The sequence below is a fragment of the Dendrobates tinctorius genome, unplaced genomic scaffold (assembly GCF_039654945.1).
Source record: "Dendrobates tinctorius isolate UK_male_01 unplaced genomic scaffold, ASM3965494v1 ptg000257l, whole genome shotgun sequence".
In the NCBI taxonomy this organism is placed as follows: Eukaryota; Metazoa; Chordata; class Amphibia; order Anura; family Dendrobatidae; genus Dendrobates; species Dendrobates tinctorius.
In genome coordinates, this window is record NW_027361924.1 from 3398570 (window position 1) to 3413665 (window position 15096).

General features: G+C 48.4%; 1 protein-coding gene across 5 annotated transcripts in view; it reads left to right on the plus strand.

Moving 5' to 3' along the window:
- CACNA1H (calcium voltage-gated channel subunit alpha1 H) overlaps positions 1-15096 on the plus strand; it is a 256461-nt gene that overhangs the window by 30047 nt on the left and 211318 nt on the right. For all 5 annotated transcript variants that reach the window (XM_073558450.1, XM_073558454.1, XM_073558453.1 and 2 more), the window contains exons 3-4: positions 9124-9221; positions 11523-11682. In XM_073558450.1, the coding sequence (XP_073414551.1) occupies positions 9124-9221; positions 11523-11682 (258 nt within the window). The remainder of the gene's footprint in view (positions 1-9123; positions 9222-11522; positions 11683-15096) is intronic.

The window sequence follows — 15096 nt, forward strand, 5'->3', positions numbered from 1 at the left end:
AATTAACAGAAGAACTTACTACACCGATCGCAGGGACGATTCAGTTTAGCCAAAGGAGAGCACGTCGATTTGGCCGTCGATAACAGGGTCCTTGCCTACACGATATGTAGCTCTCTGCACGAACGCTGATGATAATTCAAATTGATCTTTTATAACACCATGAGTCCCACCCACACACCCCCCTGTAATGACCTCACATGGGCCTGGTTGTGGGCTATGTCAGAACTCTTCATAGTGCAATCACAGAAGTTCAAGACTGCTTTCATCTTCTGTATCCGAATTTTATCTACGCTTAGAGACCAAACAGGACCTAGCTGCTGGTGGTTATATGGCCCCTGTGGCTTTGGGTCCTTTTGGTGGGGGTTATAATTGAGAGAAAATACCGGTAAATGTATTTCTGCCTAGTTATCCCGGTGCTGAAAACGTACGTCTCATTAATATCGGATGGATAGAAATTCCAATATTCTATATTTTCTTCCAGAGACATACTGTCTGTTGGGCTATTGTAACTGCAGTGACCATGGCTATTTGTAAAGGGTGTCAGATCTTCTCTGATCCCCTTATATCCTAATTACCTTTTCCTGTCTCTCTCTGTGGACAATATACCTCCTCTTCAGTCACCTGGACATAAAGAGGAATCCTCACATTTTAATTAATCTGCTTCACATAGCTATACATTGCATTTTAGATAAAGACAGCATGGAGTGCTAACTCCTGACTCCTCATGACAAATGGTAGATGAAAGAAAATAGGGAGGGGGATATGAGGGACCTCAAAGATTTGTAATATTTTCTATGACAGTTACATTGTTATCTATTCCCACATATTTATAGCTCATCTCCTGCTGCTTTTAGCATTTCCTTGATCTGATTGGTGATATTGTAATCTAGTCCCTCCTACTCCACAGCTCCTCTCCAGCAACTGTCATCATTCCCTTGACCTGATTGGTTAGTATGTTCTGTTCCCTCCTTCCTTACAGCTCCTCTCTTGCAGCTGTTAGTCCCTTGACCTGATTGGTTGCAGTGTGTTCTATCCCCGCCTACTTCACAGCTCCTCTTTTGCAGCTGTTATCACTCCTTTGATCTGATTGGTTAAGGTGTGTTCTATTCCCTTCTACTTCACAGTTCCTCTTTTGTAGCTGGCATCACTCCTTTGACCTGATTGGTTAGTATGTTCTGTCCCCTCCTTCCTTACAGCTTCTCTCCTGTAGCTGTTAGCCCCTTGACCTGATTGGTTACAGTGTGTTCTATCCCCGCCTACTTCACAGCTCCTCTGTTGCAGCTGTCATCTATCCTTTGACCTGATTGGTTACAGTGTGTTCTATTCCCGCCTACTTCACAGCACCTCTATTGCAGCTGTTATCACTCCTTTGACCTGATTGGTTACAGTGTGTGCTATTCCCGCCTACTTTACAGCTCCTCTATTGCAGCTGTCATCACTCCTTTGACCTGATAGGTTACAATGTGTTTTGTCCCTAAACACTTCATAACTTTGCCTGTCGTTGTAATTATTAATTTGATCCTGGGGCTCAGAATCCAATCGGGACCACTTTGACTTAGAGATGAGGGGCTTTTCATTCTGTTCATGTCTTTGTTACTTTGTCATTGTGAATTCCTCGGTTAAAGTTGACGGCGTGTCTTTTTCTAACTAAATTAACTATATAGCCAAGTGGAATTCCCTGACAAGTTTAGCTATTCGAGTACAACCCTAGTCTTCAAATTTGTTGAGGGGTCGGTGCAGTGTAGAAGACACCATTACCCTCACTAGTTGAGCATTAATACGTGACATTTTCCCTTTAAATATATTCCATACGGCCTGTACACCGTATCATACCTTGACAAGTTCACTGCTTGAAACAAAGTTTTTTTAAGTCTTCTGAGAAATCTTCTTCCCATATCAACAGAAATGAGGACAAACTGATACCAGAAGAAAAAAAAAAATCACATCCCCACAAGAGCAAGGAGAATGGCAATCAGCGGTGACAGCGAGCGACGATCCGCCGAAGCAGAAAATAACCACAATAGCTTGATTGCTGCGATGTATAGAACAAGGCTCGGAAAATCAATACAATGCCCATTCAGATATATATTGGGAAATAATACCGCTCATGGTGTGCGCGCCGCCCGAGCGCCAATCACTGTGATTATCACTAATTGTTCAGGCAACATCATATTCCATAGCGAAGTACAACTATTATCTAATGACTGCAATACTGAATACAGAAATCATGAGATCCGAATAATGATATCCAGAGGGCACTGTAACGGGCACGGGTATGGATGCCATGTATCGTGCTCTATTATAGGAGCTCCATGGCTGGCTCCATCATGGGGGTAGTGTGGCTGTCAATGTCGTGGGGGCCCAATGCCTGGTTCTATCATAGGGTCACGGAAACCGACTAATGGGGCGTTGTAGCTGGCACAGTTATAAAGGCACAGTGACTAGCTCTATTACGGGAACATTCGCCTTTTTGACACTGCGGTTTGCAATACTCTGGGGGTACACTGGTTCTTAATGTGATGATGGCATTGTGGCTGTCACTGGTATAAAGATATTGAGTTGGTTTTGCTATGCGGCAATGTATCATTCACTGTTCTGGGGGCTCCATGGCTTGTTCTATAATGTGGTACCGTGTAGTCACTGATATGGAAGAACCGAGTGTATTGTAATGGAGACACTTTCTTGGCACTACTCTGTGGACACTAGCTAGCACTAATTTGTGGACACTAGCTGGCACTACTATGTGGACTCTGTAGCTGGCACTATTATATGGACACTAGCTGGCACTACTATACAGACTGTGGCTGGCACTACTATGTGGACTCTGTAGCAGGCACTACTATGTGGACTCTGTAGTAGTGTGTGGATTCTTTCGCTGGCACTACTTTGTGGACACTAGCTGGCATTACTATGTGGAGTCTGTGGTAGACACTACTATGTGGACACTATATGGCACTACTATACAGACTCCGTGGCTGGCACTACTATGTGGACTCTGAGACAGACACTACTCTGTGGATACTAGATAGCATTACTATGTGGACACTAGCTGGCACTACTATACAGACACTGTGGCTGGCACTACTATGTGGACTCTGAGACAGACACTACTATGTGGACACTAGCTAGCACTACTATGTGGACACTAGCTGGCACTACTATACAGACACTGGCTGGCACTACTATACAGACACTGGCTGGCACTGCTATGTGGACTCTGAGGCAGACACTACTATGTAGATACTATATAGCACTACTTTGTGGACACTAGCTGGCATTACTATACAGATGTGACATTGGTGGCTATGCCCGCCGATGCCCCTTCTAGAGCAGCGCGCACCGCAGCGTTTCCCTACCTGCGCGCTCCCGTCCGGCCTCGCGCCCGTCGTCCACGCTCCCTCACGGCGGCTCCTGGCTTCCGCTCTCTGTCACGCGCTCGCCCCCTCCCGTCCTCTCTCTCCAGCTGTGGGCGGCGCTGAGGGGCTGGCCTGGTGCACGCACTTCCGGGGGCTGGTATATTTCAGGCGTCCTCGCTGTTAGGAGGACGCCTGATGATTGTGTAGCAATCTGGCCCCTACAGTTCGTCTGTAGTTAGTCCTATCTCTGCCTATCCTTCCTGCCTTCCTCTGTGTCGTCCTCCCCGCTCTCCCCAGTCTGTCCAGGCTCTCCTTTTCTTCCATTCCATGTGCCGTCCCCTGTCTCCAGTTCGCCTTGATTCCTCCTCTTGCCATTCCGTATTGAGTCCTTCCCTGAGCCACCTGTCCCTGCTAGTATATCTGTCCGCTGCTTCCCCAGGCCTTTTGTTCGTGGAGCCGTCCCTCTTGGTTCCGGCTGTCGCGCCTCCGTCCTCTGTGGTCCTGCCCCAAACGGTCCCTGTATAGGGGTCGGTCTTCACCTGGTGTGCTCGACCCGGGGGCTCCGGATCCGCGATCCAGAGGGTCCACTCTCTGACATAGTTTTCGTCAGCACTACAGTATCATCAGGCCATGGACCCCGCCGGTGCCGCGGCGGCCACTCAAAAGGAACTGCTTTTCCTAAGGGAAAATCAGACCCGTATCATGTCATTCATGAAGTCCATGGACACCCGGCTCTCCGCCTTGCAAACCGCTGACCCAGCGCATGCACCTCTCTTAGTCAGTCTCCAGCAGGAGCTCGCACAGCAGCGCGATGCGCAATCTCACATTTTGGGGTATATGGCGTCCGTGGATGATCGGCTGCTTTCTTTGCAGTCCTCTGCGGCCGCTTCTAACCAAGCCCGGGATGCTGTCTCTTTCCCTCCTCCCCGTCTTGGTAAGCCGCCTAGGTACTGTGGGGACCCAAAATTGTGTAGGGGATTTTTAAATCAGTGCAGATTGCACTTTGATCTTCTACCCCAACAATACCCCACGGACCGTGCTAAGGTGGCCTTTATAATCTCCCATCTAGAGGGGGAGGCGCTGGCTTGGGTGAATCCGTTGTGGGAGAGGGATGACCCGGTGGTGACTAACATCCAGAGTTTTTTGGAAACATTCCGTAAGGTTTTTGATGAACCCGGACGCCTTGCTTCCTCTACAGAGGCCCTTTTTAACCTCTGCCAGGGGTCCCTTACTGTAGGGCAATACGCCATCCGTTTCCGGACCTTGTCCTCGGAGCTGGGGTGGAATAACGAAGCCATGGTTGGTGCTTTTTGGAGAGGCCTTTCTTGTAAAATCAAAGACGAGTTGGCCGGGCGTGACCTCCCTACCACCCTGGAGGATCTCATCTCCCTGGCTACCCGTATTGACCTGCGTTTTCAGGAACGCACTAGAGAGTCAGCCAGGGAGAGGAGGTCCTTTAGGTTATACCAAGCTCCCATTCCGCGCACCGTTGCCCTTCCTAGTAACACTGTCCCCGAGCCTATGCAGGTGGATCGCATCAAGCTGTCCGAACAACGGCGTAAGGAGAGGATGACTAAGGGACTCTGTCTATATTGTGGAGGGGCCAATCACTTCGTACGCACTTGTCCTGAGAGACCGGGAAACTCATCCGCCTAGGCCAGGTAGGAGAGGGCCCCCTAGGTGATCTGACCCCCTCTCTCCCACTTACTCTTTCAGCTCTGCTTATTACAGGTCGGGGGCGTGGCTCTGTGGAGGCGTATGTGGACTCGGGCGCAGCAGGCAACTTCATCCGCCAGGAGGAGGTTGACAAACTCCAGATTCCCGTGGTCGTCTTAAGTAACCCTCGAGCAATCACCTCCGTCGATGGCAAACCTCTTCCTGGGCTCATCACCACGGTTACCATTGAAGTAAAGCTACAAATTGGCGCACTTCATTCTGAGAAGATTGCCTTCTATGTCCTGCCTCAATTATCCCATGCCATTCTCTTAGGACTTCCTTGGCTTAGGCGGCATGAGCCAGTCATCGACTGGCGCTCCGGAGAGATCCTACGCTGGGGGCACCCCTGCCATGCTAGCTGTTTACGTACCCTGGTTCGTTCCCATCCTCAGCTTAGGCCAACGGACCTCCCCGGCCTTCCTGCTCCATACCACGCCTACGCTGATGTTTTCTGCAAAAAGGAGGCGGATTCCCTGCCTCCGCACCGGTCCTATGACTGCCCCATCGACCTGATTCCTGGAGCGGTTCCTCCCAGAGGTAGAACTTACCCTCTTTCTCCTGCCGAAACCTCTGCCACGACGGAATATATCCAAGAAAATCTGTCCAAGGGGTTTATCCGGAAATCCTCCTCTCCTGCGGGCGCAGGTTTCTTCTTCGTCCGGAAGAAAGACGGATCACTGCGGCCTTGCATTGATTACCGGGGTCTAAACAATATCACCGTTAAAAATCGTTACCCCCTTCCGTTGATTCCTGAGCTCTTTGACCGTCTGAGAGGAGCCCGGATCTTCACGAAGTTGGATCTGCGGGGAGCCTACAATTTGGTCCGGATCCGTGCAGGGGATGAGTGGAAAACGGCCTTCAATACCCGTGACGGGCATTATGAATACCTGGTTATGCCCTTCGACCTCTGCAACGCTCCCGCTGTATTTCAAGAATTTATCAACGAGGTATTCTGGGATCTACTCTATTCCTGTGTGGTCATCTATCTTGACGACATTCTCGTTTTCTCGCCCGACTTGTCCTCCCATCGCAAAAGCGTACGCTTGGTCTTGCACCGCCTTCGAGAGAACCAACTCTACGCCAAGATTGAGAAATGCCTTTTTGAGCAGTCGTCACTGCCCTTCTTGGGATATGTCGTCACCGATTCCGGCCTAAAGATGGATCCCGAAAAACTCAGTGCGGTACTCAAGTGGCCCCGTCCAGTGGGGATTAAGGCCATCCAGCGGTTTCTTGGGTTCGCAAATTATTACCGTCAGTTTGTGCCTCACTTTTCTACGGTTACCAAACCCATCACGGCCTTGACCCGCAAGGGAATGAAGCCCAACAGCTGGTCCCCTGAAGCTGAAAACGCTTTCCAAGCCCTGAAACGTTCCTTTGCGTCAGCACCCATTTTGCATCGGCCTGTGACCAGCAGGCCCTTCGTCCTGGAAGTGGATGCCTCCTCCACTGGAGCTGGAGCAGTCCTGTCCCAGCAGGCTTCATCCGGACGGTTGGTTCCTTGCGGCTTCTTTTCTAAAGTCTTCTCACCTGCGGAGTGCAACTACTCCATTGGAGACCGAGAATTACTGGCCATTAAGATGGCCTTGGCTGAATGGCGGTATTTACTCGAGGGGGCTGTACATCCCTTTACCATCCTCACTGACCACAAGAACCTGGCTTACCTGCAGTCTGCCCAAAGACTCAATGCCCGGTAGGCCAGATGGGCCCTGTACTTCTCCCGCTTTGACTTCCAACTTCATTTTCGTCCTGGTAATAGGAACATCAAGGCCGATGCCCTTTCCAGGTCATTACAGTCATCGGAGAAGGATGAAGTCCCATCCCATATTATCGAGCCTACCAAAATGATCACCGTGGCCCCTGTGAATTTTGCTGTTCCTCCGCCCGGTAAGACTTTCGTCCCTCAAAACAGACGTACGGAGGTGTTGGGCTGGGGGCATTCCTCCAAAATTGCAGGGCACGTTGGGACTAAAAAGACTCTCCTACTGCTGTCTCGGTATTACTGGTGGCCCACGCTTCGCCAGGATGTTATGGACTATGTTGCCTCGTGCACAATCTGTGCCCAGAACAAGGTGGCTAGGACCTTGCCCGCCGGTCTTCTTCACCCATTGCCAGTTCCTGAGGTCCCCTGGCAGCAGATCGCCATGGATTTTGTAACTGATTTACCCCGCTCAGCCGGATGTACCACCATCTTAGTCGTAGTAGATCGTTTTTCCAAAATGGCCCACTTCATTCCCTTACCGGGACTACCATCCGCTCCGAAGTTGGCCGAGATCTTCATCCACCAGGTCTTCAGGCTGCATGGTCTTCCTCAGCGGATTCTGTCTGATCGGGGGGTCCAGTTCACCTCCCGCTTCTGGAGGGCTCTCTGCCGGCTTATGGGTACATCTCTCGACTTCTCCTCCGCATACCATCCTCAGACCAACGGGCAAGTGGAGCGAATTAATCAGGTGTTAACCACCTACCTACGTCATTTCGCCAACGCCCATCAGGACAATTGGGTCGCGCTCTTACCTTGGGCTGAATTCTCGCACAACAATCATCCCAGCGAATCTACCACCAAGTCACCTTTTTTTGTGGTAACCGGTCAAAACCCAGGTATTCCGTTACCTTTCTCCACGTCTACAGGAGTACCCGCAGCCGATTCTCTTGCTAAAGAATTCTCGCAGATTTGGAGAGAGACCAGGGACGCGCTCAAGGGTGCCAACAACCGAATAAAGAAGCATGCAGACAAAAGACGGAAGGACGTGCCTCCGTACCATCCAGGTGACAAAGTCTGGCTTTCAACTCGACATATCCGTCTGAGAGTTCCCTCTTATAAGCTGAGTCCTCGGTACATTGGGCCGTTTGAAGTAATTGGACGCATTAATGAAGTGGCTTACAAACTGAGGTTGCCTGCTTCGCTCCGGGTTCCCAACGCTTTCCATGTCTCGCTCTTGAAACCCGTAGTCCTGAATCGGTTCCAACCAGTTTCCATCGTCCCACCTTCACCTGTTATCTCGGACAACGTCTTCGAGGTGAAAGACATCCTGGCTATGAAAAGAGTCCGGGGTAAGACCCTTTTTCTTATCGATTGGGTGGGTTTTGGTCCCGAGGAACGGTCCTGGGAACCCCGGGAGAATGTCAATGCTCCCCGGATTCTGAAAAAGTTTTTTGCCAATCTCAGTAAGGGGGGACGTAAGGAGAGGGGTACTGTGACATCGGTGGCTATGCCCGCCGATGCCCCTTCTAGAGCAGCGCGCACCGCAGCGTTTCCCTACCTGCGCGCTCCCGTCCGGCCTCGCGCCCGTCGTCCACGCTCCCTCACGGCGGCTCCTGGCTTCCGCTCTCTGTCACGCGCTCGCCCCCTCCCGTCCTCTCTCTCCAGCTGTGGGCGGCGCTGAGGGGCTGGCCTGGTGCACGCACTTCCGGGGGCTGGTATATTTCAGGCGTCCTCGCTGTTAGGAGGACGCCTGATGATTGTGTAGCAATCTGGCCCCTACAGTTCGTCTGTAGTTAGTCCTATCTCTGCCTATCCTTCCTGCCTTCCTCTGTGTCGTCCTCCCCGCTCTCCCCAGTCTGTCCAGGCTCTCCTTTTCTTCCATTCCATGTGCCGTCCCCTGTCTCCAGTTCGCCTTGATTCCTCCTCTTGCCATTCCGTATTGAGTCCTTCCCTGAGCCACCTGTCCCTGCTAGTATATCTGTCCGCTGCTTCCCCAGGCCTTTTGTTCGTGGAGCCGTCCCTCTTGGTTCCGGCTGTCGCGCCTCCGTCCTCTGTGGTCCTGCCCCAAACGGTCCCTGTATAGGGGTCGGTCTTCACCTGGTGTGCTCGACCCGGGGGCTCCGGATCCGCGATCCAGAGGGTCCACTCTCTGACATAGTTTTCGTCAGCACTACAACAGACACTGTGACTTTCCATTATGGAGGCACTGTAGCCGTCTCTGTTACCAGAGCTCTATTGCTGTCATTGTTATGGAGCCGCGCTCTCGCTCTGTTATGACTGACATATCATTAGTTGATGTATGTATAGGGTTCACCGTGCTCCCTCGATTAACCTGCACTCTCTTTCTCCTAGGATGATGGAATACTCTCTGGACGGACACAACGTCAGCCTGTCTGCCATCCGTACTGTCCGAGTTTTAAGGCCACTAAGAGCCATTAATAGAGTCCCAAGTAAGTACAAGGTCACTTATTGCAGCCTACAAGCATCAGAGGTTATTACCGGAGAGGGGGATTACTGCAGCCTTCAGATTTATTCAAAGTGAATTTCCACCTTTTTTTCTGATACTGAGCTCCAAGTCCTCTGCATAGACAGAAAGTTTAATGATAAATTTCTAGCTGCCTGCAGTCACCACAAGGGGGAGCTCAGGAGCTGACTGCAGACTGGATATACATTGCTGTCTATAATAAACCTGTATGCGGTGCGCTCCATGTTTCAAAATAGCGTTTAAGGGTGGACACTCACTTTAGAGTCTACCGATTTATGAAAATGAACAAAAATATACTCATTTATGGTTATTGTTATGCTAGTTGTATTTCTTACACATATACTCAGCTCTTGAATAATCTCGGTAGAGGGTTTGTCCTCTTCTTAGAACGGTTTCACAACAGTAAACAGGTCACAGAGTGTCTCATTTCTAAGCTGTGTTGGAAGCCAGCAGCAAGTGTCCTGTTTGACCGCAGTGCCCCCGCAGGGCAACGAAGGTATTACACACTTTGTTTACTGAAATCATACAGAATAGATTTTGTGGCCCCTTTTTAAAACATAGTTATTTTGGAGAATGATTAATATGAATTTCCTTCATGGCAGAGTTAATCAATGCCATTAGAAAAGTGATTAACATCCCCACCTCCCCTTCCCGAACTAATTAAAGGAACAGACCTGTAGGATGATGGAAATCTGTGGAGGACGGTACCTAAAAAATGTCCAGATGTGCAGTGCGTCCGTAAATATATGAGAAGGAAATAGACTGTAAATTATAAGCAGTTTCTGCCATTATATTACGTGTTATAGTCGCTGGCTAAGAATATAATAAGACTGTGGTCACAGCAGCGCCACCTACAGGTGGGAAAGAGACAATATCTGTAAAAATAACTGATACATAACATATTAACACCAACTATGTCAGATGTATGGAGGGGGCTCAGGGACTGAGGACCTAAAAGATAATGGTGGAATGGTTTTGGGTTTTTTTTCACTATTTCACTTTTATTTTTTTTCCCTTTTTTCTGTACATTATATGATAAAATGACTGGTATCATTCAGAAGGGCAGAAACCAAGCCCTCATACAGCTATGTCAGTGGAAAATAGAAAAAAAAAAGCTTATGCTTATGGGAGAAAAAAAAATAACAAAGAACTGCAATACCACACATCACCTGTAGACAGGTGTGGCGCTGTTTTTGGAGACATCAGCCATGTTCTAGTAATAAATGAAATAATAAAGAAATCTAATAGTACTGTCCCTTTAAATGGACCCATTTTGTCAAATGGGTCTGCGGAGCTCGAATAAAAAGACGAACTATGGTCTGACATTGCTAAAATGTCACTTTGTCTCTATGCTTCGCTCCATTATATCACTACACACCAGACACTGGTATCACCCAAATCCCATTGTATTCTGGAGATATCTGTCGGGGGGCATTAAACTTAATGCGTTTCTCTCTTTGGAGGACCCGACAAGTCTATATGTTCAATGGTATCCATGTAATACTCAGTCTCACCTGTGGTGGAGCTGCAGGAAAATGAAACACTTGCTATTGCAGCTGATCGCTGTGATTTTCAATGATCAGCCATTTTATTTTTTTTCTTGAAGAAAGATGAGAATTGAAACCCCAGTCTTTTGTAGAGTAAATCATCATCCCAGAGGATGTTCGTAGAAGTTCAATTTATGGTTATTGTTTTTGTTTTAATTTTTATTTTGTACATAAACTGTGTCTGTTATTAATATTAATTGTATCAGGCCATTAATGGAACATATCTTGTGCCTCGCATTTCGCCTGTGTGTGGGGGCGTACGGATTTAGAACAGCTTATACTGTTTATTTTGTGTTTGGTTTATTAAGGACGCGGATATTTATTTTCCTGCTTTTTCTGTTTGGTCGTCATGGTGCTCAATCCGGGATACAAAAAAAAAATATTGGGTTTTTCTGCACAAAAAAAAAAAACATTCACAAGTTATCAGTATGTATGGGAAAATTCCTTTATTCTGTTCATCCTGATCCTCCTGATTCAGAGCAATTTGAAAACAAGAGCAAAGGTGTTGAAAGAGTAAATCTATATTTAAGGGTCATTCCGACCATAGGCATCCATAGGATATGTAATAATATGTTTTCTAGATTGGGAGACCCCATTATCACAAGAATGAGGGTCCTACTACCTCCCCCCCCATCCGACATTGCAAAATCCCCCCGTGGCCTGAAATGTGTTGCAAAAGCTCTGTGTGTATGACGCGTCCTGTTTGCCTTCCTCTGCAGGTATGAGAATACTGGTGACCCTGCTGTTAGATACTCTGCCTATGTTAGGCAACGTCCTTCTCTTGTGTTTCTTTGTGTTTTTCATCTTCGGGATTGTCGGCGTCCAGCTCTGGGCGGGTTTACTCCGAAACCGGTGTTTCATCGACCAAGATATTGCAATGTAAGTGAAGTTACCTTTATTTTCACGTCATTTGGTCGTATGTTCTTAAAACTTGCATTTTGGGGGTTTATTAATTATTATGTCTCATCCTGGAAAAGATGGGTGACAACATATATGGCCGCCATTACCGGTCACACAGGGGTTGTCACCCAACTCCGGTATAACAAAATCTGCCCGATTCTGCTGTAATAAATCCCTTACTATTTTGTAAGCGAGAATATGTTCCATTCTGGAATCTAGCAAAGCTGGGTGACAACCTGCCTGAGAGGTAATGGCGGCCATTGTGCTTGGCACTGAGATTTTCTAGGAAAAAAATAAAAAGAAGGATGTATGAACATGGAGGCAGGTCTTTATCTATATCAAGTGGGGTCGGGTCTTTATCTATGCAAAGTGGGGGTGGGTCCTTATGTATATTAAGTGGGGTTGGGTCTTTATCTATACAAAGCGGGGGCGTGTCTTTATCTAAACAAAATGACCTGTCTAGCTAATTACAGTAGAGTCAGGACTTTGTCTATACAAAGCGGGGGCGGGTCTTTGTCTATACAAAGTGGGGGCGGGTCTTTGTCTATACAAAGCGGGGGTGGGTCTTTGTCTATACAAAGCGGGGGCAGGTCTTTGTCTATACGCAGTGGGGGCAGGTCTTTGTCTATACGCAGCAGGGGCGGGACTTTGTCTCTACAAAGCGGGGGCGGGACTTTGTCTATACAAAGCGCGGGCGGGTCTTTGTCTATTCAAAGTGGGGGCGGGTCTTTGTCTATACGCAGCGGGGGCAGGTCTTTGTCTATACAAAGCGGGGGCGGGTCTTTGTCTATACAAAGCGGGGGCGGGTCTTTGTCTATACAAAGCGGGGCGGGTCTTTGTCTATACAAAGCGGGGCGGGTCTTTGTCTATACGCAGCCGGGGCAGGTCTTGGTCTATGCGCAGCGGGGGCGGGTCTTGGTCTATACAAAGTGAAGGTGCAGGTCTTTGTCTCTGTTCTCCTGTCAGTCAAACTGCATACAGACAGAACAGAGAGGCAGGCTTTTAGTTAAAGGTAGACAAATAAGTTCTAGCACCTATAGTGCTGGAAGACTGCTGATGAAGAGGAATCACCCTACCAAAAAAAAGGGTGGATAACAAGTTACAGAGCATGAGAATCAGGATATAATAGACTGGTATATGCACCCAAATCACTTTTACCTTGTTGTGGGGGGCGATTTATCAGGTTTTATGTGAAAGGCCATGTATATTTTGAAGGTTTGCAAGAAACAGGGAGGACTACATGAGACTACTTGCTCTGTGGTTGGCTCGTGGAGGATGATGTAGATGGGGGGGGCTCTGTGACACCTACATACACAGTATCTGATGAAATATCATGAGTCCCATTGTCACCTATAATGTCTGGCGTCAGGATCACCCTTTTATGCAGGCGGCTATGAAGGCATTGTCCCACCAACAACATTTACCAACATGTAGGTTGTAGGGCAGGACTGCTAGGACCCCTACTGATTACAATAACCGATGTCCTGAGCCCTCCTCCATGCTCATGCGGGACAGACTTTACACATTCACACTACCACCGGGGGGGGGGAATGGTGGTCACACATGTGCACTAGCGGAAATGCCCATACTGATCGTACAGTCATCATCTGTCCTGCGGATAGATGATAGCATTGTGGGCTATCCTCCGCCTATAGTAAGGTGGACTTTTACCTGTCTGATCCTTTATCTCCCTGAGATGAGTCTTTAAGGGTGACCGATGGCTATGGGAAGCCTAATAAAGCCCCAAAGTCCATGCTGATAATCATATGTATGCCCCTATACGCTTCTGGAGAGGGATAAGCCGCCGGGAGGCTGAATCCATCCAGAAATGTAATTCACGTTAATTTTTTTGGCCGGCGCTTATGATTGTATATAAGTAGCCGACTTTCACCTCCCTTCGTAAAAAGAAAAGGAAGTATCTGCTTGAGATTATTCATTACCATTAATCCACTTACACCGATGCAATGGAGAAGGTAATCCATCCTCGAGGAGGAGGAGGACTCCCAGAAGAGGCCATTAAGGAGATTATGTGTCGCCTCTGTATGTGCGTTATCAGCCTCGTACCACCCGGCCCCATCATGTGTCTCAATGGGACAATCACAGATAAGGAGAAGACAGTGGGGTAAGAGTGGGCCTAGAGGTCAATAATAAGAGGGGCTGTCATACCCTATATGGCTGCTCTACAAAAATGCAAAGTGGAAATGTAAGGACTTGGAGTGCCGGAGTGGATGCTAAGAGCCAGACATATCAAGTGTCATTGATACGGCTTTACTATAATCTCATTCCCAGCATATCGGGGTCCTGAAAGATCATAGAATGTTCTGCTTCAGCTCCGGAGCTTCGCTCTGACATTCTGTACTATCCCCGTGTTATCTGTGCAGTCTACACCAGGGTGGATAATAGGCCAACGAATACACATTGACCAGAGACCGTGGAGACCTCGATGCAATAATGCGGGGCCAACCTCTTAAAATGGGAAACTAAGACTGCCATACTACTGAAAAATAGTAATGTACCCCTATAATACAGCCAACTGGGTCATGTGTCATAATGGTATAATCCACTTCCCTATAATACTGCTATACAAGGCAATGTAATCGTATGATACACTTTCATTTAGTACTGCCATACAGCAGCTACTGTAGTGCAGCGGTAACACTGTATGCAGTGATGAGGCAGTGACCCAGCAAAGTCCGAAGCAAAAGTCTCTTTAATGTTCAATTCACATAAAGTAAACAGCACTAATGTCCAACTCGCAGCACTACACAGTGCACGATATCCTCTGGATCACAGACGGGAAACAAATACTCCAATTTGCAGTCAATAAACACGCCAGTCCTCGTCCTTGACCTATTGCCGTGGGCGACTGCACCGTGGTGTACGCTGTGGGTGCCAGGCTCTTCAGCTGCCTTGGCCGTTTGGCTCCGCTGGCCTGTGTTGCCTCACACAGGTGGAGCTCTGCAAAGTCGACTGCTCTGCACTCTAACAAACACCGACTGACTCTGGCCCTGACACACCCATACCCTATACTGCAGGGTTTTTAACTGGATTCTATGGCCTTCAGCCACATGGAAAACCTGGCCAGGAATGAAACACACTGCAACACTACCATCCTGCAGTCTATTTCAAAACACAAACCCAGAGCAGGATTTCCTTACATCTGCCTTGGACAACCAGCATGTCCAAAACCTATACTTACCTTTACTCTGCATTGCAACCACAGCTACACCTGTGCCTGCAATGCCCTGTCATGGCCTCACTACGTCTCCATGCGCATCCTGGGGGTAACACACAGCGCCCCCTACATGTGACACCGGTCACTGCCTCACACTACATAATAACCTTAACGCCACACAGAGACTGCAAAATACCATCATACAGTACCCTTAGAAA